A 26,116-nucleotide genomic window follows, 5' to 3' on the forward strand; every position below is an offset into this window, starting at 1 on the left:
ACCCCACTGCTGGAAGTACGGGTGGAGTACTGATGGGTGTTTCTCCCACTCGTGCATTTGGTGGCTGTACCTGCTGAGCAGATCCGCCATCTGATTGTCCACGCCTGGGAGGTGCTCCGCCATGAGGAAGATGTTCCTCTGAATGGCCCACTTCCACATGCTCTGAGCCAGATGAGACAACTGTGGAGAGTGTGTGCCTCCCTGCTTTTGGACATAGTACATCGCCGTCATGTTGTCCGTCCGGATCAACACGACCTTGTTGCACAGATGTACTTTGAAGGACTTCAGTGCCATGAAGATTGCCATCAGTTCTAAGTAGTTGATGTGCATCTTCTTCTGCTGTGTCGACCATAGCCCCTGCACTGTGTAGTGGAGTACATGCGCTCCCCAACCTTGGAGGGATGCGTCCGTCGTCAGGATTATTTGTGGCACAGGCTCCTGGAATGGTCGGCCCTTGCAAAGGTTGTGTGGAGTCCACCAATGCAGAGAGTTGTATGCCCGACCAGTTACCAACACTAGGTCTTTCAACTGCCCTTGATCCTGAGTCCACTGGCGCGCCAAGCATTCCTGAAGCGGACGCATATGCAACCTCGCGTGCGGGACTATGAAGATGCAGGAGGCCATCATGCCTATCAACTGCATAAACACTCTCGCAGGGAGTGAGTGCTGCGGTCTGAATCTCTGAATCAGCGACTGGATGCTGTTGATCCTCGCTGTGTTTGGCTGAGCTGTAGCAGTCCGGGTATTTATAGTCGCGCCCAAATACTGCCGCAGATGTGCTGGCTGAAGGTGCGACTTTGGATAGTTGAGCGAAAACCCCAGACTGTGAAGAAGGTGAATAGTGCGGGACATGTCTGCGGCGCACTGCTGTTCCGACTTGGCCTGAATGAGCCAGTCGTCCAGGTAAGGGTAGACATGTATGTTTTGTCTCCTGAGGTGCGCCACCACTGTTGCCAGGCACTTTGTGAACACTCTGGGAGCAGTGGTCACTCTGAAAGGCAGGACTTTGAACTGGTAATGCCTGTTTAGAATGGTGAACCGGAGGTATTTTTTGTGGGATGGATGGAGTGGTACGTGAAAGTAAGCATCCTTGAGGTCCAAGGTTGCGAGAAAGTCTCCCTGGTGTAACAGTGGAAGAACTTGCTGCAGAGTCAACATGTGGAAGTGTTCTGAAAGAATATACATGTTGAGGGGGCGTAGGTCCAGAATGGGTCTGAGTGAGCCGTCCTTTTTTGGTATCAAGAAGTACAGGGAATAAACCCCTGTGCCTTGTTCCTCCAGTGGCACGAGTTCTATTGCGCCTTTTTGCAGCATCACAAGAACCTCTTGCTGCAATAAGTGCAAGTGCTCTGCCGACATAGGACGTTGTCTTGGGGATATGTTGGGTGGAGTGGACGTTAACTCCAAACAATAGCCGAACTGGATACGTTTCCTTACCCACCTGTCTGTGGTGATGGACTTTCAGACTGGCAGGAACTGCTGGAGTCTCCCCCCGACAGGTGTTGGATGGTCGGTGGGCAGTGACAGGAAGTCACTGTTTGTTGGCGGCAGAGGAACGGGAACTGTTGTTTCCTCTGCCCCTGCCCTTGGCGTTGTTTCCTCTGTAACCTCCTCTACCCTGTTTGGTGTACGAGGACTGTGCCCCACTTTTACTGAACTGCGCCTGTTGTGCCAAGTGTCCTCTGGTAACACCCCGAGTGCCTGAGCGACGAAAAGTGCTCCCTCTGTATTGCTGAGACTGAAGTGCACCCATGGATTTTGCCGTCTCAGTATCTTTTTTAATTTTTTCAAGGGTGGAGTCCACCTCAGGGCCAAACAGTCTGTCTGGATTAACGGGCTGGTTGAGGATAACAGTCTGTATCTCTGGCTTGAATCCCGAGATGCGGAGCCATGCTTGACGCCGTAACATCACACTAGTATTTATCGCTCTGGCTGCCGTATCCGCAACGTCGAGCGCACATCTAATTACAGCGTTGGAGATGAGCTTGCCTTCTTGGATAAGCATCTCAGCTCCCTCTTTAAACTGGTCTGGAAGGTGTTGTAAAAGCTGCTCTAAGGTGTCATAGTGTGCTCTGTCGTATCTGGCTAGCAGAGCTTGTGTGTTTGATATGCGCCAGATGTTTGCTGCCTGCGCTGCCACCCTTTTCCCCGATGCCTCCAGCACTTTAGACTCTTTGTCTGGGGGAGGAGCTTCACCTGTTGTCTGTGAGTTCGCCCTTTTTCGAGCATTAGAGACCACCAAAGAGTCTAGAGGCAACTGGCCCCGTATGTAAGTTGGGTCTCCAGGTGCTGGTCTGTATTTCTTCTCTATTCTAGGGTTGACCACTCGAGCCCTTGTTGTTTCCTTGAAAATGTCTGTGGCATGCTTAAGAACACCCTTAAGCATTGGAAGTGTTTTTACGGTTTTCTCAGCAGCAGAGAAAGTGTCGAATAGAAAGTCAACGTCCACAGGGTCAGCATGCATTTCCACCTTATGGTTTGTAGCTGCCCTCTCAATTAAGGCATTGAACGCTGCAGAATCTTCCGTAGGAGAAGGCTTTGATCCAAAAGCTTGTGGGTCATGGACAGCTTGTTGGTCCCCTTGATCACCTGAGGGTGACCATGAGTCCTGTTGCTCATCAGGGTCTGTGTTTTCTGGAAAAGTATACTCCTCGTCCTGATCACCCAGGTCTCCATCTGAGCAAGTGGGTGAGGGTGATGGGCTCCTTGCAGGGTGCAGAGGAATGCGCTCAACCAGTTCCGGAGTTTCAGGCGCTGTTTTTTTTCCTTTTTAGAGGTATTACAAACGACTCCAAGGGCTGTGAAGTAATTTTCCTCTTATATAGCGTCAACTTGCCCGTGTCGGCGTCGATATACTGTTCCGACTGCTCGTCCAGTAAGGGTTGTCGACTCAAACTGCCACTTAGCTGAGTGTGGCCTACCCCTTCTGAGTCTTTAGACACTGACCGTGGTGCAAAGGCTTTTGGCACCACTTTGGGTGGTAGAGTAAAGAGGAGCGGCTTGGAGATTTTTTTTGGTTCCGCTTCTGGAGTAGGTACCGAGTGCGTCTTCGGCGCCGACGTCAGCTCTTTCTCTCGAATACGTTTGAGGGAGTCTGCCACTTGCTTCGTAAAAGAAGCGGACGGCCTCGTCGATCCGACTGTGGACCTCGATGCACCCCCAGGGGAAGACTGGAGCGTCGATGAATCCTTTTTCTTAGCTGGAGGCGCAGACGTAGTCTCGACCACCGCGCGTCCGCCACCATCCACGGCCCTATGCGTCGACGACGATGGCTTCGGATCGGCGGATCTACCTTTCGGTGTAGTGGCTCCAGACTTCGGCTCGGTGCCTTTTGCCGATTTGGCCTCGACGGCTGGCTTGCCTGCAGATGCAGTAGGCTTGACCGCCGGTGGCTCGACGGTGGACTTCGACTTGGACTCGACCACCTTAGGCTGGGCGACTGCCTTCGAGCTTGGCTCTTTGACCACTTTAGGCGCTTTAGCCTGTTCGACAGCCTTCTTCGGCTTCGAGGCCTCCGTCGACGACGCCGCCAATGGCGTCTTCGATTTCGGTGCTGCGTCGGCCATCTTAGACTTGGTCGATCCCGAAGGTTTCACTTTCGGTTTCGATTTCGGCAATGGCGGCTCCGTAGAGGCGTCCGTAGCCGGGCCAGAAAGCGGGGCCGAGGAGCGAGGTGTAGGGTCGTGGGTAAGGCCTTGTGGCGATCCCCTGACCTGAGCCTTTGTATGATCGGGGCATAGTTCATCCTCCGAGCTATCTTCCACGGCCACAAAAGGTTCTTCGTCGTCCCCTACCTCCTCGACGTCTTCCTCGAGGTATTGGTCTTCCTCGTAGTCGGCCTCGACGTCCGCCGATGGAGGTGAAATCTGCAGGTGAAGTTTTTGTTCTCCTGCGTCGGGGCTGTCGAAGATGTCCACCGGTGCCGGCGCCATTAGCTGGGCCTGGAGGCGCGCCACACGCCGAAGCTTGATCGTCTTCTTCGATCGAAACCTGGAACAGGCCATACAGCTGGCCTCGTCGTGGTCCGGCGACAAGCACTTGTTGCACGTCGATGTGTGGGTACTTCGACCCACACACGGGGCAGTACTTGAACGGACTCCGTTCCATTGTGGAATCGTCAGGGTCTTGCTGCGTCGACAGGGCCTCGATAACCGAAGAGTCACCCGACTCCTCCGATATCCGACTCGACGAGCCGGAGTATGCACGAGACCGAACGCCAACAATACCGACGAAGTAAGGAAAGCCTTTTGGCCTTTAAGAAGTTGTTTTATCGATTCCGAACAGGAGACGTCGAAATCACATCAGAACCCAATGGCGGAAAAAAACTATCTGGGGATGGAGTCGATGCCCATGCGCACTGTAGTCCAGGGGAGGAGCCACCTATCTCGTGATACTTCGAAGACTCTTCCAGGACAACAATGTGCAATCATCTGGACCCAACACTAGGCGGCGATCTATGCACAGATATGAATTTAGCAGCCCACATGCCTCGAACAGATAATACCCGTACAGATAAAGGTAGCCGGGGAGGCGGGTGGGCGTGCATGAATCTGCAGCTATACATGCCAAGAACAGATGCATACTGGTAAGTAGCATTTTCCGTTCGAGGCATATGAGCTGCAGATCACACACTATGCATAGATTGTATAGCAGTACCCATCCTTAGCGGCAACCACCCGTATCTGTTGCAGTAGTTTCAAATAATGTTTTGAGTACAGCTTGGCCTACAGCAGCTTGCTGTTTTGTTTGCATATCTACACAATAGTGTTTTGTGAATGTGTGCGGGGTAGACCACGTAGCTCCTTTGCAGATGTCATCTAAGGGAATGTTCCCTAAGAATGCCATTGAAGCCCCTATTTTGTGGGTAGAGTAGGCTTTAGGAGGAACAGATGAACAAGTTACTTACCTTCGGTAACGATATATCTGTAGGAAACATTAGTTAGTATTAGATTCCTTACCTTAGAATATCCCCAGGCGTCAGTCTGGATCCGGAAACTTTTGCGTAGCAGTACCCCTGCGCGTCGGTAGGCGTCGTCTGCAGGCGTCCCCTGCGGCTCCGCGTCCGTCGTCGGCGTCGTGCGCCGTGATGACGTCGCTGGAGTACATAGACGCCGCCTCCGCGCGCTGACGTCAGTTCTTTGCACACAGCATTTCCGCGCCAGGAGACGCAGAGCCATGAGAGAACCAACACTGGTGCCATGTAAAAACTAGGGCCCTGAAAGGGATGACCTTAACCCTAGGTATCAGTTCGCAGAACGGGGAGGATGGGTGGGTTCGGTAAGGAATCTAACACTAACTAATGTTTCTTACAGATATATCGTTACCGAAGGTAAGTAACTTGTTCATCTGAAAGAAACACGTTAGTGTTAGATTCCTTACCTTAGAATACATACCCCAGCAATACCAACCCCGGTGGTGGGTCTGCGAACCAATACAACTACACCAGAAAGTCCTGGAGGACAGAACGGCCAAAGAAGCCATCCCTCCGGACTTGACTGTCCAGGCAGTAGTGCCTCGCAAAGGTGTGCAGCGAGGCCCACGTAGCCGCTTGGCAAATGTCCTGCAAGGGGACTCCCCGGCCCAGGGCAGTGGTAGCCGCCGTGGCCCGAGTGGAATGGGCCCTCAGCCCAACAGGAGGCTCCTTCCGAGCCAAAGAGTAGCACGCTTTGATGCAGAGGACGACCCATCGAGAGATGGTTCGTTTACAGACCGCCCGTCCCTTCTTCGCACCCACGTAGCCAACAAACAGTTGGTCATCCACCCGGAACTGGCGTGTGCGATCCATGTAAAATGAAAGCGCACGTTTTGGGTCCAGACGATGGAGCCGCTCTTCATCCTTTGAAGGATGCGGAGGCGGGAAGAAGGAAGGGAGGGTGACGGACTGCCCGATGTGAAAGGCCGAAACAACCTTGGGCAGGAAAGAAGGTCTAGTCCTCAGAACCACCTTATCAGGATGAATGGACAGGAAAGGAGGTTGGACAGAAAGAGCCTGGAGCTCACTCACTCTCCTGGCAGAGGTGATGGCAACCAGGAAAGCCGTCTTTAAAGTCAGGAGACGGAGAGGACAAGAATGAAGGGGCTCAAAGGGAGCACACATTAGAAAGGTCAGAACCAGGTTCAAATCCCACTGAGGCATCACAAACGGAACAGGTGGAAACATGTGAGTGATGCCTTTCAAGAATCGAGTTACAATCGGGGATTTGAACAAAGAAGGCTGATCAGGAAGCCTTAAAAAGGCTGAAAGGGCAGAAAGGTAGCCCTTGATAGTGCCCAGAGCAGAACCCTGCTGGGCAAGAGAAAGAAGAAACAGAAGAACCTCCGAAAGAGGGGCAGAAAGAGGATCCACAGCCTTTGCTGCGCACCATGCCACAAATCTGTTCCACCAACAGGCGTATACCGACTTAGTGGAGGGACGCCTGGCTGCCAGAATAACATCACAGACTTCAGGAGGCAAGTCAAATGGCCTCAACTGCCGCCGCTCAATCTCCAAGCATGGAGGTGGAGACTGGACAGGTTCGGGTGGAGGACCGTCCCCTGCTGCTGCGACAGAAGGTCCTCCTGAAGGGGCAGGCGGATCGGGGGACCGACTGACATGCTGAGTAGCTCGGGATACCAGTATCTTCGAGCCCAGTCCGGAGCCACAAGGATAACTTGGGCCCGGTCGCGCCTGATCTTCTTCAGCACTCTGGGCAGAAGTGGTATAGGCGGAAAGGCGTATAACAGACCGCAACTCCACTCGCGCCGAAAGGCGTCGCCGTGCGAGTGCCGTCTTGGAAACTCCAACGCGCAGAACTGATGACATTGCGCGTTCTCTTCGGTGGCGAATAGATCTAACCAAGGCTCTCCCCATTGCAGAAAGATGCCTTGCGCCACGTCCGAGTTCAGACGCCATTCGTGATCCATCGAGCACCGACGGCTGAGTTCGTCCGCCCTGGCGTTCAGAGAACCTGCCAGGTGTTGAACCGTCAGAGTCACGCCCTGACGTTCCAGCCATTGCCAGAGGCGCAGAGCCTCCTGGCAAAGGGCCCACGACCCCACACCGCCCTGTTTGTTGCAGTACCACATGGCGGTGGTGTTGTCGGTGACCACCTGCACCACACTCCCGTTGACAAAGGGGAGGAATGCCTTCAGTGCCAGACGAATCGCCCGCAGCTCTAACATGTTGATATGGAGCCGGGACTCCGCCGGAGACCAGATGCCTCTGATCTCTGCCTCTCCCAAGTGGCCACCCCAGCCCTGGAGGGACGCGTCCGTCACGACAACGTGCTCCGGTTGGGGAAGAGAGAGGGACTTGCCCCTGACCCAATCGCGGTCCGTAAGCCACCACTGCAGTTGTCTCGCAGTGCCCTCCGAGATCAAGACGTGGTCGGACAAGTTGCCCTGATGCTGGGCCCACTGAAACTTCAGGTCCCACTGCAGAGCCCGCATCCGCCACCGAGCGTGATGCACCAGAAGGATGCAGGAAGCCATCAGTCCCAGCAGCCGCAGCGTCAACCTGACCGAAACCCGGGATAGCGGCTGAAAGATGGGAATCAAAGCCTGAATATCCCGAACTCGCCGTTCCGGAGGATAAACCCGAAACTGCGCCGAGTCCAGAACCGCTCCGATGAAAAGGAGCTTTTGAGAGGGACACAGGTGTGATTTCAGCACATTGATGGAGAACCCCAGGTCGTGCAAGAGGTCTGCCGTCATCTGAAGGTGGTGGACGACTGTCTGGGGCGAGCCCGCCTTCAACAACCAGTCGTCTAGGTAGGGGAAGACTGAAACCCCCAACCTGCGCAGATGGGCTGCGACCACCGCCATCACCTTTGTGAACACCCGTGGGGCGCTGGTAAGGCCGAAGGGGAGCACGATAAACTGAAAATGCTCCTGGCCTACCGTGAACCGCAGGTAACGCCGGTGGGCCGGCAGGACGGGGATGTGAAAATAGGCGTCCTGCAAGTCCAACGCTACCATCCAGTCTCGTGGGTCTAGAGCAGCCAAGACCTGAGCTAACGTCAACATCTTGAACTTCTCCTTCCGGAGGAAGCCGTTGACGTTCCTTAGATCCAAGATAGGACGTAGGCCCCCCTTGTCCTTCTTGGGCACCAGAAAGTAGTGGGAATAACAACCACGCCCTACTTCTGGCCCAGGAACGCGCTCGATGGCCCCCTTGGCCAAGAGGGCCGTAACTTCCTCCTGCAGAAGTGTCAAGTGGTCCCCCGACACACGGTGGTTCTGCGGTGGCATGGCTGGAGGAGAGGTCTCGAAGGGGAGGGAGTAGCCCCTTCGGACGATTTGCAGCACCCACCTGTCCGAAGTGATTGTGCGCCAGTGAGCGTGGTGATGGCGAACCCTGCCACCCACTGGCGTCCCATGGGGCCGAAAGCACGGACTAGGAGGATTTTGGGGTAGATGCTGCGGGGGAAGGTGTGGTCTGACCCCGCCGTTGTCCCCGACCGCCGCCACGGCGGTTTCCACGGCCGCCACCGCGTTGAAAGGATTGTTGCGGCGCGTGGCTGGCAGCACGTGTGGGGGCGCCCCTTCCTTGGCCACGAAAGGGACGAAACGAACCCGTTTGCTGACGCTGGGTCGAGAGACCCAAGGACTTGGCCGTGACCCTGGAGTCCTTGAAGCGCTCCAGCGCGTGGTCCGCTTTGTCACCGAACAGGTGACAGCCATCAAACGGCATGTCCATCAGTGTATTCTGGACATCAGCCGAAAAATTGGCGGATCTCAGCCAGGCGTGGCGACGAATCGCCACCGTCGTAGACATAGCCCTGCCCAGCGAGTCGGTCGTATCAAGACCACAACGAATTGAATATTTCGCTGCATCTCGGCCCTCAGCCACAGCCTGACCGAGCTTTGCCCGCACCTCCATGGGGCATTCTGGCAGCAGCTCCGCGACCGTATCCCACACAGAGTGGGTGTAGCGGCCCAAGAGGCAGGCGGTGTTGCAAGACCGCAGGCCCAAACTAATGGACGAGAAGACCTTTTTGCCAAACTGGTCATACCTCTTGGATTCCCGGTCGGGCGGGGCCGACGGGAATGCGGACTGGGAGGTCGAGGCCTGGATCACCAGACTCTCAGGAGTGGGGTGGGTAGACAGGTACTTGGGGTCGTCCGGACAAGGACGGTGGCGCCTGGCCACGTTCCGATCAACAGGCGCACCTGAAGCGGGCCTGGACCACGTGCCCAACAGAACGTCAGACAAGGCTTCATTAAACGGCAGCAGTGGCTCCAATGGGCATGACTGCGGTTTGAAGACCTCGGTGAGGATGTTAGGCCTCACGGCCGCGACGGGGAGCTCAAGGTGTAAAGCCTTGGCAGCCCTCATCAGCACCACAGAATAGGCAGCTCCCTCCACCGATGCCACGGTTGGAGGAGAGATCAAACCAGGGTTAGGAGAGTCGTCCAAACCACTGGCATCCCCCAAGTCACCCGTCCAGTCCGGGTCATACTGGCACTCGCGAGCCAGAGGGTCCTCGGACCCCTCCCAACCTTCACCGTACTCCTCATCCTCTCCGTATTCGGAGTCAATGATGAAGACCGGCTCCTCGGGGTTCATGGGCCCCATCGGCGCCGGGACCGGCGTCGTGCGACGCCCGTCCGGCGCCGTGTCCGGCGTCGGAGAAGGTAAGGGGACAGCGCCGCCCGGAGCCGGCGTCGGAACCCCACCGCCGGCCGGAACCGGCAGCGGAGTACCGGCGCCGCGCGGGGGCGGCGTCGGGGGCAACCCCGATGGCAACGGCGCCGGGGAGGCCGGAAGACCAGCCGGCGCCGATCCCGAAGGCCCCTGCGGCGCCGGGGTCGGAGCCGTCGGCGGCGCCGGGGCCGGAGCACCCGACGGCGCCCAGGCAGGGACACCCGAACCGCTAGGGCCCCCAGACGGTAGCACTGGGCCCGAAGGCGCCGTAGGCCCCGTCGGAGAAGCGAGCGCCCTCATGGCCATGAGGAACGCCTCGATCTCCTCAGGCGTCGCGCCATGCCCAGGGACCGGAGGGTATGAGGCAGGCCGCGCCGGCGACTCTCGCGGAGCCGCGGTCACCCGAGCCCCCGGCCGCATCGCGCGAGCGTCGGGGGGAGTCGGGGGTACGATGACGACGCCCCGACTTCTTGTGCTTCTTACCTGACGAGCCTGACGAGTGGTGTCGACTTCCGGAGCGCCCGGCGCGGCTCCGCGACCGCTCCCTCGAACGCTCTCTCGACCTCCGGCCGGACCGGGACCGCTCCCGGTCCCGACGTGGGGCCGACACCCGGAGCTCCAGTAGCTTGCGGGACCGCTCCCGCCTAGCCTTGTTGGTAAGGGCCCGGCAGTCGACGCAGGAGTCCACGTCGTGGTCAGGGCCCAGACACCGGAGGCAGAGGCGGTGATGGTCTGTGACCGACATCGTGCGCTCACAGTCATCGCAATTCTTAAACCCAGGCATCCTATCAGGCACAGTAGAGGAAAAAACAATCGAAAAACTTGGTCAAAGACCGGAGTACTGCTCTTCAGATCTGCGTCCACTGGCGCGGAAAAAAGAAGAACTGACGTCAGCGCGCGGAGGCGGCGTCTATGTACTCCAGCGACGTCATCACGGCGCACGACGCCGACGACGGACGCGGAGCCGCAGGGGACGCCTGCAGACGACGCCTACCGACGCGCAGGGGTACTGCTACGCAAAAGTTTCCGGATCCAGACTGACGCCTGGGGATATTCTAAGGTAAGGAATCTAACACTAACGTGTTTCTTTCAGATAAAGTGCGTTTTGCTTTGTGATAGCAAATTTGTATGCATTTTACAATCCACCTTGCTATTCCAGATTTTGATATAGGGTTTCCTTTGTGTGGTGGTGAGAAAGACACAAAAAGTTGGCTTGTTTTACGAAAAGGTTTTGTTCTTTTAATGTAATGAAGGGGTGCTCTTTTTACATCAAGAGTATGTAGAGCTCTTTCTGTGACTGTTTGTGGTTGCAAGAAGAAAACTGGCAACTCCACAGACTGATTGAGATGAAACGGAGAAATAACCATAGGAAGGAATTTTGGATTTGTTTTAAGAACCACTTTGTTACCATGAAGCTGTAAAAATGGTTCTGGAACAGTGAGTGCTTGTATCTCACTAAGTCTTCTAGGAGAAGTAATGGCTACAAGGAAAGCGACTTTCCATGTAAGAAATTGTAACTCACATTTATGAAGAGGTTTGAATGAAGGGTTCATTAGTCTTGTGAGAACAATATTCAAATTCCATACAGGTGAGGGCGGTACCCTGGGAGGAATTAATCTTTTGAGACCTTCCATAAATGCTTTAATTGCAGGTACTCTGAACAGCGATAAATGTTGCCTACTTTGTAAGTAGGCTGCAATGGCAGCAAGGTGCAGCCTAATAGATGTGTATGCTAGACTAGACCTTTGAAGATGTAATAGATAGCATATGATGCATTGAATGGATTGGTATTGCTGTTACAATAAATACCAAATCTTTTCCACTTGGCTGCATAGCAGGCTCTAGTGGTGGGATGTCTAGCTTCTTTAATAACGTTCATACAGTCAGGGGGAGGTTAAGGTAACCAAACTAAGACCTCAGGAGCCAGCTCGCTAGGTTGAGCTGTGCTGGGTCCGGCTGTCCGATCTCTCTACGGTTCTGGGTTAAGAGGTGTGGGGAGAGGTGTAGCTTTTGGTGCGGGACTACTGATAGTTCCAGAAATATTGTGTACCACGGTTGTCTGGCACATGTTGGAGCAACTAGGATAAGTGTGAGTGAGTGTTGCTGCAGTTTGCGTGCCACCAGTGGAATGAGTGGGAGAGGCGGAAAAGCGTACGCAAATCTGCCTGACCAATTTATCCACGTCGCATTGCCTTTGGACAATGGGTGTGGATATATGGCGGCGAAACTTGGGCATTTGGCATGTTCGTGTGTGGCAAAGAGGTCTATGTTTGGTTGCCTCCACATGTGGAAAAACAGTTAAAGAACTTGCAGATGATGTTACCACTCGTGAATCTGTTGAGCTTGCCGACTTAACAGATCTGCTATATTGTTCTGGAATCCTGGGACATGTTGGGCTAGGAGAACAATGTCTGGGGAATAGCCCATCTCCAATTATTTTGTGCTAGTTGGGAGAGTTGTAGGGAGTGTGTCCCGCATGGTTTCTGTATGTAGTACATTGCTGTCATGTTGTCTGTTCGGACTAGGACAGCTTTGCCTGATATTTGCTTTTGGAATGCTTTTAGGGCTAGAAATACGGATAATAACTCCAGATGGTTGATGTGAAGTAATTTTTGTTGCGGAGTCCAGATATCCTGTATGGTGTGACACAATAGATGAGCTCCCCATCCGGAGAGCGATGCGTCCGCTGTCATGACTATCTGTGAAACTGGCTCTAGGAACCGTCACCCTTTGGAAAGGTTTTTGGTGTTCCACCACTGCAGAGAGCGATGAGTGCGACCGTCTACCAACACTAGATCCGTTAGCTGACCTTGAGTCTGGTTCCATTGTTGTGCTAGGCACTCATGTAGAGGACTCATATGGAGTCTTGCGTGAGTCACTATGAATATGCAAGAGGCCATCATCCCTATGAGCTGCATGAACACTCGAGCTGGAAGAGAGTGTTGAGGCTGAAATTTGGTTATTAGGGTTTGCATGCTTGCTATCCTGGATGGACTGGGATAAGCTAGTGCTTTGAGGTACCTAGCTATTGTTGTATGTGGGACGGTTGCAGATGAGACTTTGCGTGATTTACTGTGAACCCCAAGTTGGTAGGTAGTTGAATAGTGGCGTGAGTATGATGTACACACGGACTGTATGAGCTGGCTTTTATTAGCCAGTCAAAGATATGGGAAGACATGAATGTGTTGTCTTCTGAGATGAGCTGCAACTACCGCTAGGCACTTGGTGAATACTCGGCGTGCTGTGGTGACTCCGAATGGGAGTACTTTGAATTGGTAGTGTTGACCGTTCACTACAAACCTGAGGTATCTTCTGTGAGATGCGTGAGTGGGAATATCAAAGTAGGCGTCCTTGAGATCTAAAGTGGCAAGGAAGTCGTCTTGTGAAAGGAGAGGAAGAACCTGTTTTCAGTGTGACCATGTGGAAAATGGTCTGATTGTATGTACAGGTTTAGGGGTCTCTGATCTAAAATAGGTCTTAGAGAGCAGTCCTTTTTTGGAATGAGAAAACTCATGTGTTTGGTTGGTGCAGAGAAACTGGTTCTATTGCACCCTTTTACAGGAGTGAGAGGACTTCCTGCTTAAGCAGCGATAGATGTTCGAATGGCATTGAACGCTGTCTGGGTGGTAAGGTGGGGGGGTATGGGTAGGGAGGTAGAGGTAAGTTCTAGGCAGTAATCTGACTGAACAATTTGTCTCACCACCTGTCTGTGGTACTGTTGTTCCAGACAGGAAGGAAATGCTGTATTCTTCCCCCGACTGGAGTGGAATGGTCTGGGGGAGTGGAGGGAAGTCATTGGTGTGGAGGCAGATCTGGTATTATTAGTCTTGCCTCTACCTTTGTTATTGTTGCCTCTGTATCTGCCTCTCTGGTAACCTCTGGTGAATGTAGACTGGGTGGGAGCCTTGTATGAGGTGGAGGGGTTGTCAGAGGAGTAGCCTCTGGAGGTGCCCTTGTAGAAGGAGCGGCGAAAGGAACGTCTGAAAGCTTGTGATTGCAATGCTCCCATGAATTTGGCTGTGTCAGTGTCCTTTTTCATTTTTTCTAGTGATAAATCGACGTTAGGTCCAAATAAGTGTTCCTGATCGAATGGTTGGTTTAGAATAGAAGTTTGAACTTCAGGCTTAAACCCAGAAATGCGTACCCAAGCATGTCTACGCAATAGGACACTTGTGTTGACTGCTCTAGAAGCAGTGTCTGCTGCGTCGAGAGCACAGCAAATGGAAGTATTAGTGATCACTTTTCCCTCTTGTAGAAGGTCATTGGCCCTGTTTTTAGGTCTCGTAGCGATACAGCGCGTAAGCGCTGTCTTCGCCGAGATCTATTGTTACGGAGTCTGCTTCCCAGAAGACAGCACCTGGACGCGCGCATCTCGCAAAAGCAGATCGGCGCAGGCCACGCGCGCGCAAACGCGCTCGCCGTGTCTGTCTCCTGGGAAGCGCATACATACACAGGCACACTTGCACGCATGCGCACACACAGACACACACGAGCGCACATACACGCATGCACACATACAGAGACTCCTGTCGCGCACACACACACACGCTCCCCCGTCGCACGCACACACACGCACGCACACACAAGCGCACCGCCCCCCGTCCCACTTACTGCCAGTCCGGTCTTTCCCCTCATCTCGTGCACAAGCTGCGCTGGACACCAGTTTATGCATCCCCTCGCGTGCCACAGTCCACGTCGTACGTCATAACTTCGGGGCGGGGCTATCTGTTGGGGGCGGAGTCCGGCAAGGCGTGGCGCGTTAGAGCTTTGGGATTGTTGTGACGTCACCAACCGGTGCCGGACCGGAAGTAGAGGAGGCGGCCGAGCTGTGACAGGTGAGATCCCAGGGAGAGCAGCTGGGCACGGGGCCCTTCCTGGACACTTGTTTTCTTGGCGCTTGTATAAGCTGTCTTGTGACTCAGCTCAGTGGTACTCGTTTTACGGCCCTCGAGAGGATGAAAAGCTGCATTGGACATGTCCGGGCTTAAATCCATGCCCTCTCCTGGTAACTTATAGATATGTACCTCCCCCAAAGAGATGTGCCCTTAATTAGAGGGTTCACAGGGGCCCTGAAAACTCAAATCAGCTGTCATTAGACGTAGTATGCAAGTATTTGTTGTAGCAACAGGAACAGTTCGACCAGAAATCCTGTACCAAGCAGCATATACAAATTACAGAATCAATAGCTTTTAAAGACATTTACTCTTATTTTACTGTCTTATGCAATAGCTGCTAAGCTATATGTACCACTCGATCTCAATAGCCTTGTTACTATTTACACTGCTTCTTTGTAAAGTGCTTCAATTCTCAGTACATATAATGGCAAATATGCATTGCAGATAAACCCACTGAGCGGTCTTTCTGCTGTTCTGCGACATGCTTCAAAGTTTGCTTCATAATTCCATCCTGAGTTCCTTATATGTGAGATGCATTTTACATTATTTGTATTCAGGCTCTTGTGCTGACTACTCGGGTAAGTCCTTGTTTTCTTGTTGTTTTTAATCGGCCTCTGGGCATACGTACCGCTTAGGCACTGTGCGCGCGTACGTGAGTCACTGGCCCTGATTTGCACAGCAGTAGGAGCTCTTTGCCGCGCAGCTAACTTGTTGTTCTTACCTATCCTCCTTTTGCCTCACCCTTTCTTTTTTATCTATCTCCCTCACTTACTTTTATGTATTTGTTCACCCCCTCTGTGTTTTCCCGTTGTTCTCTTGTAATTTAACAAAAATTGTAATGTATGTTTCCTTCCCTGTACATGCCAGCGCACCTCCCACGCCTCTCTGTCATAGCATCCCCTAACAGTGTTATTTATAAGATTTTTGTCTGCAGAGCTGCAGACAGAAAACGCCCATAAACAACTAGCTAATGTTGTAGTGGTACCCAAATCTCCTGCCACTGGGGCAGAGGGCCAGTCCTCGACATTTTAGCTGCTTAAGTGGGGAGTTTGCTGCTCCTCAGGCACATCGTTCTAATACATCAAGTTAGTTCTGTGGTGCCTTTGCTGTAATTAGGAGTACTGTGCTGCTCTGTCAAGATAAACAAGCATTTGCAATGCAATAGGTCTTGCATTTGCAAGAGTTTAACCTATTGGCATTTGGCTTTGTAATTGACAATGCCATTTATTTACGTTTTAAAAACCAACACATAAATAAAAGGCAGTGCCATTTCGAATGCCAATGGCTCAAACTCTAACAACTGCGAGACCTATTGCATTGCAAATGCTTGTTATATTTGTCCGTAAGTTGCTGTTATAGGGTCTCTAACTCATCGTAGTGTGCCCAATCGTACCTGGCTAGCAGACCTTGAGTGTTGGCAATACGCCATATGTTAGCAGCTTGGGACGCTGTTCTTTTGCCAGAAGCGTCCAAGAGTTTGGACTCTTTATCAGGGGGTGGAGCATCACCTGATGACTGAGAATTGGCTCTTTTTCTAGCATTAGAGACTACTAATGAATCTAAGGGTACGGGCCATTAATATAAGCTGGGTATGCAGGGGCAGCTTTGTATTTCTTTTCGATCCTGGTGTTGATGACTCTAGCCCTAACAGGATGTTTAAAAAAGTCGGGTGCATGCTTGATGACCCCTTTTAGCATAGGCAAGTTAGAGGTGGTCCTTTGTGACGTGTCAAAAGTGTCCGTTAGGAAATCCTCTTCCACTGGGTCTGTGTGTAAGTTAACCCCATGGAATTGTGCAGCTCTGTAGAGTAGCTGATTAAAACCGGTTGTGTTCTGAGGAGGTGAAGGTCTAGAGGGGTATACATCCTCCTGTGGGACATTGTCCTGGGGTGGGCACACCCCCTAGCCTGCTCCTCTCCTGTGGGAGGGGGGCAGGAGCCTAGCTGTGATTGGGCAGGGCTCCCCATCTTCAAGATGGCCGTAGCCCGGGGTCGTGCTTTACCTGGTCTCCCCCACCTGAGGGGTGGAGTTGGCACAAGCTGGCACTCCCCCACCCCCTTCCTGACGTAGCTTTTACCGCCAGTCTTCCCACTGGAGTGAGGGTCAGGACTGGTGGGGGCCGGTTGCTGGGTACAGCGAATGGTCTGGAGAAGCTTTCAGAGGCAGCAGGCCTTTGAAGCTTCCCCCTGCCCATCCTGGGGGAAGAGACCTAGCACCTCACCCAGGACGTGAATTGTTGCAAGCCCAGGAGAGCAGGGGCTCTCCACCCAGGGGTCCAGCAACATGGCTGCTGTGTGGCCGCGTAGGCAACCTCTCAGTCCAGACGTGGATTGTGGTTAGGTTTCAGGGGTCATCTCTAAGATGCCCTCTGTGGTGCATTTTTCATGAAATCCCACACTGGCGTCAGTGTGGATTTAACGTGCTGAGAAGTTTTATAGCAAACTTGTCAGTCTTCTGTGTAGCCATTATGATGTTGAGGAGTTCGTAATGTCGACCTCCCAGCACCATATACGCTTAATGGCATCACTACACTTACAGTGCCCAGGAATGGCCCTGGGCACAGGGCTCATGCACCTGTGCCCACACCACTGGCATAGGGCACCCAGCTAGAGGGGCGACTGATGTATGCCAGGGCAGTGGGTTTGTGGGCGTGACTCTTTGTTTTGCTCTGTACTTAGGCACTCAGCCTGCAAAGGCAGTGTGTGGGTGCCAGGGGACAGGGCCCCTAAGGTTGGGACAATAAGTGCTGCAGCCCTTAGGGGTCTTCTCTGGTCACCATGACCTGGGTACCTAGGATACCATTTACTAGGGGCTGACAGGTGGCCAGAGATGCCAATCGGGTTTTAGTTTTAGGGAAGGAACACAGGCCCTGGGTTCCTGGTTGACAGGGACCCAGGGCACACCCAGGAAAAAGTGCATCAGGTATCATAAAACATCTGACAAATGCACTTTGTGGAAAGCCACATGGTAGCAAGGATAACATCCACAACTTCGGTGGCAGATCATACAAAGTTAATTGCAGCAGCTCAAGCTCCACACATGAAGGTGTAGATTGTGCAGGTTTGGGTGAAGGATCATTCCCTGCTGCGGAACCAGAAAATCCTCCCACAGTGCTACCAAAACAAATGCACATGCCCCTTCCGTGGCCACAAAAGGAGCGAAAATCAGAAGTTTGCTGGCTCTGGTCCGACAGGCCCAAGGACTTGGCCATAGCCCATGAGTCCTTAAAGCGCTCTAGCGCACTATCTGCCTTGTTGCCAAGGAGGCGACGGCCATCAAAAGACGTCCATGAGAGTGCTCTGGACATTCCCTGAGAAGTTGGAGGACCTCAGCCAGGCGAGACAACGAATCGCCACCGTTGTTGCAATCGCTCTGCCCAGCGAGTCCTTGGTTTCAAGTCCACATCGAATGGAGTACCGTGCTGCATCCCGCCCCTCAGCAAGAGCCTGGGTGAGCCGTGTCTTGGCCTCCTTCGGACACTGGGGCAGCACGTCCGCCACTGTATCCCATAGAGAGTGGGTGTAACGGTCCAAAAGGAATGCAGGATTACTGGACCGCAAGCCTAGACTGACAGAGGAAAACAGTTTCTTGCCAAACTGTTCTAGCCTACTGGATTTCCGGTCCGTGGGTGTGGAAGGGAATGCGGTTTGGGACGTGGAGGCCTGGATAACCAGACTCTCAGGGGTGGGGTGGGTGGACAGAAAGCAGGGGTCGCCCGAAACTGGGCAGGGGTCGCCCGAAGCTGGGTGGTGGTGCCGGGCTACGTTCCGATCCACAGGAGGGACTGTGGTGGGCTTGGACCAAGTGGCCATCAGAACGTCAGTGAGGGCCTCATTAAACTGCAGCAGAGGCTCCGAAGAGCTTAGAGGCGGTTGAAGCACCTCGGTGAGGAGGTTAGTCCTCACGGCCGCTGCAGGAAGCTCAAGGCCCAAGGCCTTGGCCGCCTTGCGCAGCACCACAGCATTAGTCGCTCCCTCCTCCGTAGCCACGGAAGTAGGAGAGAGAAAACCAGTGTCAGGCGAAGTGTCTAGACCACTTGCCTCCCCTAGCTCATCTGCCCAGTCCTGACTTAACTGGCACTTCTGTGCCAGAGGGTCCTCAGATCCCTCCCAGTCCTCCCCATTCATGCTGCTTGTTGCAACAGAGTAGATGTTTGAAAGAACAAAACAAACATGTCTAAGGTGTGCAAGTAGAGAGGAGGCAGGAGTTTACAACTGGATAAAGAATTGTTCACATCCCCTGCAGAGCACTATCTTTTGTGAATACTAGGTTCCATTTCCTCTACTCACTACATCTGCAATCACTAAGCGACCCTAATGCCCATAGCAGTTATGTATCAACAACTGATCTCCAATGCAGAACGAACAGTTTTTCTTCATCCATCCTCATACATATAGCTGTCACTGCTGGGACAGCAGCACTCAAAGGGCAATATGCTCTCTATATGGAGAAATGCCCTAACTGGAAATCCAAGAAATGGTTCGCTTGATTACAGTGGATAAAAGTCAAGTGGGGGTTGTTTATAAGACTTTCGAACAAGAAGATTTAACTGGCTTGAAAGGCTATTAATCTCTCTGCTCTAATCCTCTACTGGAATCTTGAATCACCTATGGCATTTCAACTACACACACTAACAATCACAAGTCAATAACTGTCAAGTCTTTTGCACATCTTGGGGCTGGATAGATCACACCCTCTGCAAGCCTGCATCAAACACCACCAGGCAAGACCTGACCTGGAACCCTCAAGGGAAAATTGAGAAGAAGGCGAAGAAGCATCTGGGGCCAAGGCCTCAAGGCTGACTGCAAGGAGATGGGTTACACCTAAAGTCAGATAGAAAGAAAAACCCCGGACAGAGAAGGTTGGAGAGTCCTGGTTGATGGCTTATACCCCAGGAGGGGTAGTAGGCATAAGTAAGTAATTCTTCCACATTTATGGTATCCTTCACAGACGTGAAGTACATAGGTGCCCCCATAAGTTGATTCATGTGAATGCCTCAGGTCCCACAGCCACTGGAGACTAGAACAATGAACTCACTCGCACGCAGTCGGTTGGATAAGCCTGGTGCATCGGTATTAGCATGGCAACTCATCATAGGCAAACACGCAGGAAAGGACAATCAACAATAGATTAAAGTGATAAGGATGGGGTGCCCGGAGAATAAGCTGCATAAGAATAGGTAAAATGATCACAATCCCATTAATTAGGTTCCCAAAGACAGGAGTGATGTGTTTGGCAGGGCAGGGGAAAGGTAACGTACTGTAAAGGAGGACAGAGGTACAGTGAAGCTAGCAGGAACAACTCACATCTTTCATCTGAACAGTGAACTCTTTCTCATCGATTCCCCTCCGGAGCTTAGTGAACTGTGAGGCAGCCTCATCCTCCAAGTTACTACTGCGAGGTGTCGGGGCAGAGGAATCACTGCATGCCCCAATCAGGTGTGAGGTGTCAGGGGAGAAAGGAACCGCTCCCTGTGGTTGCACACTGACACTAGGTTCTGGTGTACGCCGGGGGCTCGGCCACTTCCCTGTCAGCACTGCTTGAGATACAAGATCAATGCGGTTGATTAAGACTCGGTCCTGTAGTGGGGAGAAGTGGAAGAAAAACAGAAAAGAGCATGTTAACAATTATCATTAAACATTTCAAAGATATAGTCTGTAAGCCTAAAGGAACCAACTTCCTATCAGTCATTCAAATAAACTTTAACTTGAGCTGAAAACCTATAGAAAAGGAAAATGTTACTTACCTTTATGTATCAGTTTGTGATTGAAGTGATATGGATTCACATACTTTACATGTAATGTTGGGTGCCGGTGTTGAAAGCTGAGAACATGTAAAAATATAAGTATATCAATGAAAAACATCTGAAACATAAGCTTGCATCTGGGGAGGTGAGGGTGCATGTCAAGCTACTGCACTAAAAGCTACAAACTAATACCTAGAGGAAAGTAACATTTTCAGTTTGTTGCAATAGATCACATGCTCTGCAGTAGCTTACAAGTAAATGTAAATTGATACTTGTATAGCGCACTACTTACCCGCAAGGGTCTCAAGGCGCTTGTACGAATACCGCCGTGGAACCCATCCTGGCTTTCCCTGTGAGGCGTCCACTCCTGGGCACCCCCAAGGTGGAGGCCAGGCATCCTTAGCGTTGTGGGGGCCGTTGTGGAGATTAAGCAAGCTATTGCCCAGAATTGCAGAGTGGGACTCCATGATTGGAATAGGCACCGAGGCAAGAATTATCAGGTCTGTGGAATTTTGAGCCCAAGACCCGCCGAGGCGAGGAATTGAACCCTGGTCCCGGGCTAGACCTCTGCATCAGGGTCTGCCGCTCTAATCATTGAGCCACACTTCTCCACTGCAACATGTTTGGAATAATGTTCCAAGGACAGTTTGCTCTACCTGTGCGTCCAGCCAGACATATTTGTCACAATATTGCCTTGTGAAGGAGTGGCGTAGATCATAATGCTGCTCTCCAGAGGTCTGTAAGCTACAGAGTTCCAATAAAGGCCACCCTGGCTCCTTTTATGTAAGCGGAATATGCTCCAGGTATAGTGCAAAGTGTACATTTAGCTATAATATATCCTGAATATATTTCACTATCCATCTTGCGAGCCCTGATTCGAAATAGAATTACCCAAGTGGGCTTATCAAAAGCGAGAAACAGTTTTATGTTTTCTGAAATGATTTGGTACAATCAATATCAAACACCAGTGCTCCCTTTACCCCTAATGTGTGCAATGCTCTTTCTGCAACTGACTAGGGTTGTGGAAAGTACAGTACATCAATCAATGGTTTGACCGACATGGAATGAGGAGTCTACCTTCAGCAAAAAGCATGGATTTGTCTATATGATGACTTGATCTGGTAAACCTTAAGGAAAGGCTCCTCTAACTTTAAGGCCTATTTAGTAACTCTTTGCAAAGACATTTACAACCAACAAAGCAACCTTCCATGAAAAACTGCATCTGGCAAGCATATGATGGCTTGAAAAGGGGCACCATGAGCTGTAATCACAGCCCCGATATTCCTCTGCAAAAATATTGTTGTAAAAATATTGTTGTCCAGGAATTTTCATTTTTGATTTGGTGTTTGGATCATTAGAGAAGTAATTTAACTTGGGTAGACATTGCTGATACAGGCCACATTTTTCTGGACAACATTTTTAAAAATGGAAGATGCGTTACAGTGATGGTATAATATTTCTGGAACCATGAGACCTATATACTTTATTTTGGTGTCAAAATGAAGGTTTTGGGGGTCAAGTAGTCTTATAGAGACAGAATCTAACAACTCAGAGCAACCCTTCCGCCATTTTCCAAAATGACAGCTATAATAGAGGAAGAAGAGACGTACGAGCTACTTACCTTCGGTAACAATGTATCTGGTAAAGATGTTGTCTAGCCGCAGATTACTTAACTTAGAATATCCCCAGGTGTCAGACTGGATCTGGAAACATTTTTGTAGCAGCACATCTGCGTGCCTGGGAACGGTGCTTCACGACCACGCCAGACGTCGTCCACGGACGTAACGCCAGGGAGCCTCACGGCGCGCTGACGTCAGATTTCTTCGGAGAAAAGTTTACCCGGCACAACGCAGAGCCACTGACAAAACTGTGAAAGTATGGGAACAGTGTGCAAAGGATGAAAAATCCTTAAAAGAAAGAAGGAGGATGGTGCAAAACATCATAAAAAACAGTATTCGCTACTGTCTTCATATAAGAGAAGAAGGTCAGAGCGAGCTGAGAAAGAACCCCGCAAAGTGAAGCATGGACCCTCCCCACAGGCTGAGTAACAAGGGAAGAATATCTCAACAGACAAAGGTAGATTGTTATTACCATGTAGAACTGTGCCACCCAACAAGGACGGGCACAGGAAGAACAACAGTCTACTGCGAGAAGGTATGAAAAGGATAGCACCTCCCCTATAGAAAGAGGGAGGCAGAAACACAGCCCAGCAGATCCCCAAGAAGGCAACTATAGAGGAGACAATAGCCCTAAGTCAATTGAGAAGACGGGAGGGAAGGCAACAGGAGAACAAGAGGAATCTCATGACAATTGTGAATCAAAGGCACGTTTAACAGGAAAGAAGCCACCTGGAGTAAGGCAGGCGCATATGGCAACTCTTAAAGGAGGGTGTAAACCAAACGAGCACCCTGAAAGAAATTCTATGGTAACTGAAAAGAGGCCCACCTGACAAGGTCCTCCCAGAACTGGGGGGATGGGTGGGCGTTAAGGAATCTGCGGCTAGAGAACGTCTCTACCAGATACATTGTTACCGAAGGTAAATAACTCGTACATCTGATAGAGACATCTAGCTACTGATTCCCTAACTTCGAATAGATAGCACAGCGATACCCCAAGGGGGAGGAGGGTCTGCGATAGAACAACAGAAAGTGCCTGAAGCACTGAGCCGGCAACAGAGTGACGGACTATGGGGAAAGCACCTGCGGAGCAGCTAGACAGCAACCCACGTAGCTTCTAAGAGCAAAGGACAACGAGAGACAAGGTATCACGAAACTGCCAGAATGGCACAACACCATACCCATGTGAGGATGAGATGTATGAACGGCACTAGCCACAACCCAGGACAGAAGAGAGTGTCCAGAAAGAACGAGGAAGAAGGACTACTCCCAGCCCAATGGTGAATGAAGTGGACTCTAACCAAGTTAGAGGATAACATGAAGAGAGGCAACCAGACCCAGCGAGGCTAGCCGAAGAAAGGGAGACCAGAGAGGCCACATCCAGGAATCGAAGGGCAAGAGGCATGAATTGAGCAACGCCTTAGAAATAGGACACGACAAGTGCACACCTAGTCACTAAAGGGGGGACAAGGGTGAACAGTATCATGCTGAAGCACGCTGATGTGGGCCACAACTAAAACATGCACAGAGCAGACTGCCATGGAGACAAGGTGGAGTAGCTAAAATGAGCATGGGACTGCCGAACCAGGCAGCTTGAAGGCCATGGTGATAACTTACTTACAAAAATACAGAGATGCAGGGTGCAGCACCTGGGACGCCTGGCATCAGAGGAGCTGTCCCGCAGGCACAGCAGACAGAGTGTAGGGTGACACCCAATTAAAAATGGCAAATCTGAAGGGAGTGGCAACAGAGGCATCACAAGTGCCATTAGGAGCTGTGAAGAGGAACACTCATAAACGTTGAGTAGAACCTCAGATCTCCAGAGGGGGGAGATCTACCCCCCACAGAAGAGAGGAACTGTTTATTGTATGAACACGAAGAGAGGAGCACTGCGAAGCTGGGGTACCATCCCAGGGAGTGAAAGGCAAGGAACGCTTATTGCTGAAAATGCAGCATTGCACTTAAATGCACTAAGAACAGACACCACTGTGCAGAACGAGGGCAAGTTCGAGTCCAGCACTGAAATGCCCCTTGATATACGGAGACATAGGACCAGATCTCACAGTAGGGAAGATAGGTGGAGATGTAGAAAATAGGATACCCCCATGGGCAATCTGTGTGTGTGTGTGTGTGTATATATATATATATATATATATATATATATATATATATATATATATATATATATATATTCACTGAAGAAACCATAGGTTTCAGAGACGTTATAGTTCGAAATTAGCATTTAAAAAACCTTTGAAATTCACTGAAAAAAACCATAGGTTTCACGAGTGTTATAGTTAGCTGATCATTTCACTTGTACAAAACCATAAAAATGCCTCCATTATAGTTAGTTGTGCTATAACTCAAGCGCCCGCAATGCACTGCTGATGTCACATATTACATCAGTCATGACATGGTCAGTGACATCACTGATGACATCTCAAATGACATCATCCAGTGAATGTGGTTTTGTTTGAAATTTAAATATTTAATATATATATATCACTGCATAACCGACTAGGATGACTGCTGATGTGTCAATGTCTATATAGGTGTATAAGTACATTTGAAAGTGTTACCATTGATCAGTGACTGCATGTATAAGTGATTCTGTGGGTGAATGGAGAGTTGTGTGTGAAGACTTCGGAATCAGTGAGTGCGTAAGTAGTAAGTGGGAAAGTGTGTGTCAATGCTTTCAAATATGGTACTCTGAATTTTACTGTGAGTGATCAAAGTTTATACTAGTGTGTGATGAGGTGTATCAGATTGTCACGTGGATGATATCAGTGAAGTCTTTTGGGATGTTATCAGTGATGTCACTGACCATGTCATGAATGATGTAATATGTGACATCATCAGCAGTGCATTGCGGGCGCGCGAGTTATAGTTAGCACAAGTGTTAGAAATGGAGTTGCCACTTCTACAGGGGGTAGCATGAAACAGAGCGGGCATGCCAACCTTCAGAGGACATGTGACGCATCCACGCAATACCCACATAAGACGCACCAGGCACACCACAAAAGAGACAACACCAGTTCGAGTTGGAAAAAGAATAAGTTCTGTATTATCTCCAACCTGCGAAGGTAAGCACAATAACCGTGGAAATCACAACAGGGCACCCAGGGTGTTCTACTCCTCCCCCTGAGCCAGTTTAGACCAGTTTGTCACCACATTCTAGAAGGTTCTGGCACTGCCTGGGAGGAGGGTATAAGTAAGGGGGATGTGCCACCATGCAGTGAGACAGAGCTGGGACAGGAATGCGAGGGGACCTGCTGCATGGGGACGTCGCCACTTGGGCCTGTGTGCTGGACCCTGCACCCATCCGGACCCCCCCCTGCTGTCCCCAGGGCTTGTAAAGCCCCACCTCAGGAGTTCAAGGCTGCTGTGTGGGAGGAGGGCCACGCTACAGTGGGGATGGTGAGAGCCTACCACCCTGCTTTGATGACGCCCCCACTACCTGCTGACCTGGCCCAGTAGTGCTACAGCTCTGTCCCCAGGGCCCCTGAAGACTGAGGGCCCACCTAGGTCTCTGCCACTATTGGGACCGGAACCACGCCAGCGCTGCGCGAAAGAAGCGCCCAGAAGGGGAGGAGTGCTGTGGACTGGATCCCCCCAGGAGGTGAGGAGTGTGCCCCTGGGGCTGCCTGTGGAACTGTTCACCCCCTTGTGATGTGTGCCTATCAAGCGCTATCCTTGTGAAGCGGTGGCCCCTTGGGAAGTGCTGGGCTGTGAGGAGCTGCCTGTGAAGCGCTGTATGGGGAAGATTGTGCCCCCGAGGAACTGGTACTTGTTGGAGCGCTGTGGCCTGTGACTGTGGTGGCCCCGAGGTGCTGCTGGCCCTTTGAGCCCCAGGGCCCTGGAAGCTGTGTGGCCCGAGAGAGGAGCTGAGTGCCATGAATAGCGGTGTGGGCGCCTACCCCACGTGTTTGCGCCCTTATTCTGAGGGAATAGCGCTGCAGGAGCCTACCCAACTTTTTGGCGCTCTTCTGGCGATCGAAATATTAAAAGGGAGCCTACCCCTTATTGCTGCCGTCATCACCGCCGCGGCCCGGCGCGATAGCGAGGAGCCCCCTGCTGCTGTCATCGCCGTTGCGGCGGGCCCCGGTACCAGGAGAGCGCCGCCGGAGTGAGGAGAGGGCCGCGCTAGGCCCTGAAGCCGACAGGGCCCGCATCACGTGACGGGGGAGACGCAACGCCACTAGGCGCACCCCCCAGCCGCGGCGCAGTGATTGACT

General features: G+C 51.7%; 1 protein-coding gene and 1 non-coding gene across 2 annotated transcripts in view; both read right to left on the reverse strand.

Annotated features, from left to right (window-relative positions):
• The window catches only part of CHD8 (chromodomain helicase DNA binding protein 8), a 911,220-nt gene that overhangs the window by 120,574 nt on the left and 764,530 nt on the right, over window positions 1–26,116 (reverse strand). The window contains exon 27 of the mRNA XM_086919771.1: window positions 19,826–20,098. Within this exon, the coding sequence (XP_086775897.1) occupies window positions 19,826–20,098 (273 nt within the window). The remainder of the gene's footprint in view (window positions 1–19,825; window positions 20,099–26,116) is intronic.
• On the reverse strand, window positions 19,511–19,619 carry LOC147715152 (small nucleolar RNA U6-53/MBII-28). Its single transcript, XR_015296213.1, has one exon. It is a non-coding gene; the product is annotated as a small nucleolar RNA U6-53/MBII-28 (small nucleolar RNA).

This window comes from Lissotriton vulgaris, chromosome 5 (assembly GCF_964263255.1).
Source record: "Lissotriton vulgaris chromosome 5, aLisVul1.2, whole genome shotgun sequence".
Lineage (NCBI taxonomy): Eukaryota > Metazoa > Chordata > Amphibia > Caudata > Salamandridae > Lissotriton > Lissotriton vulgaris.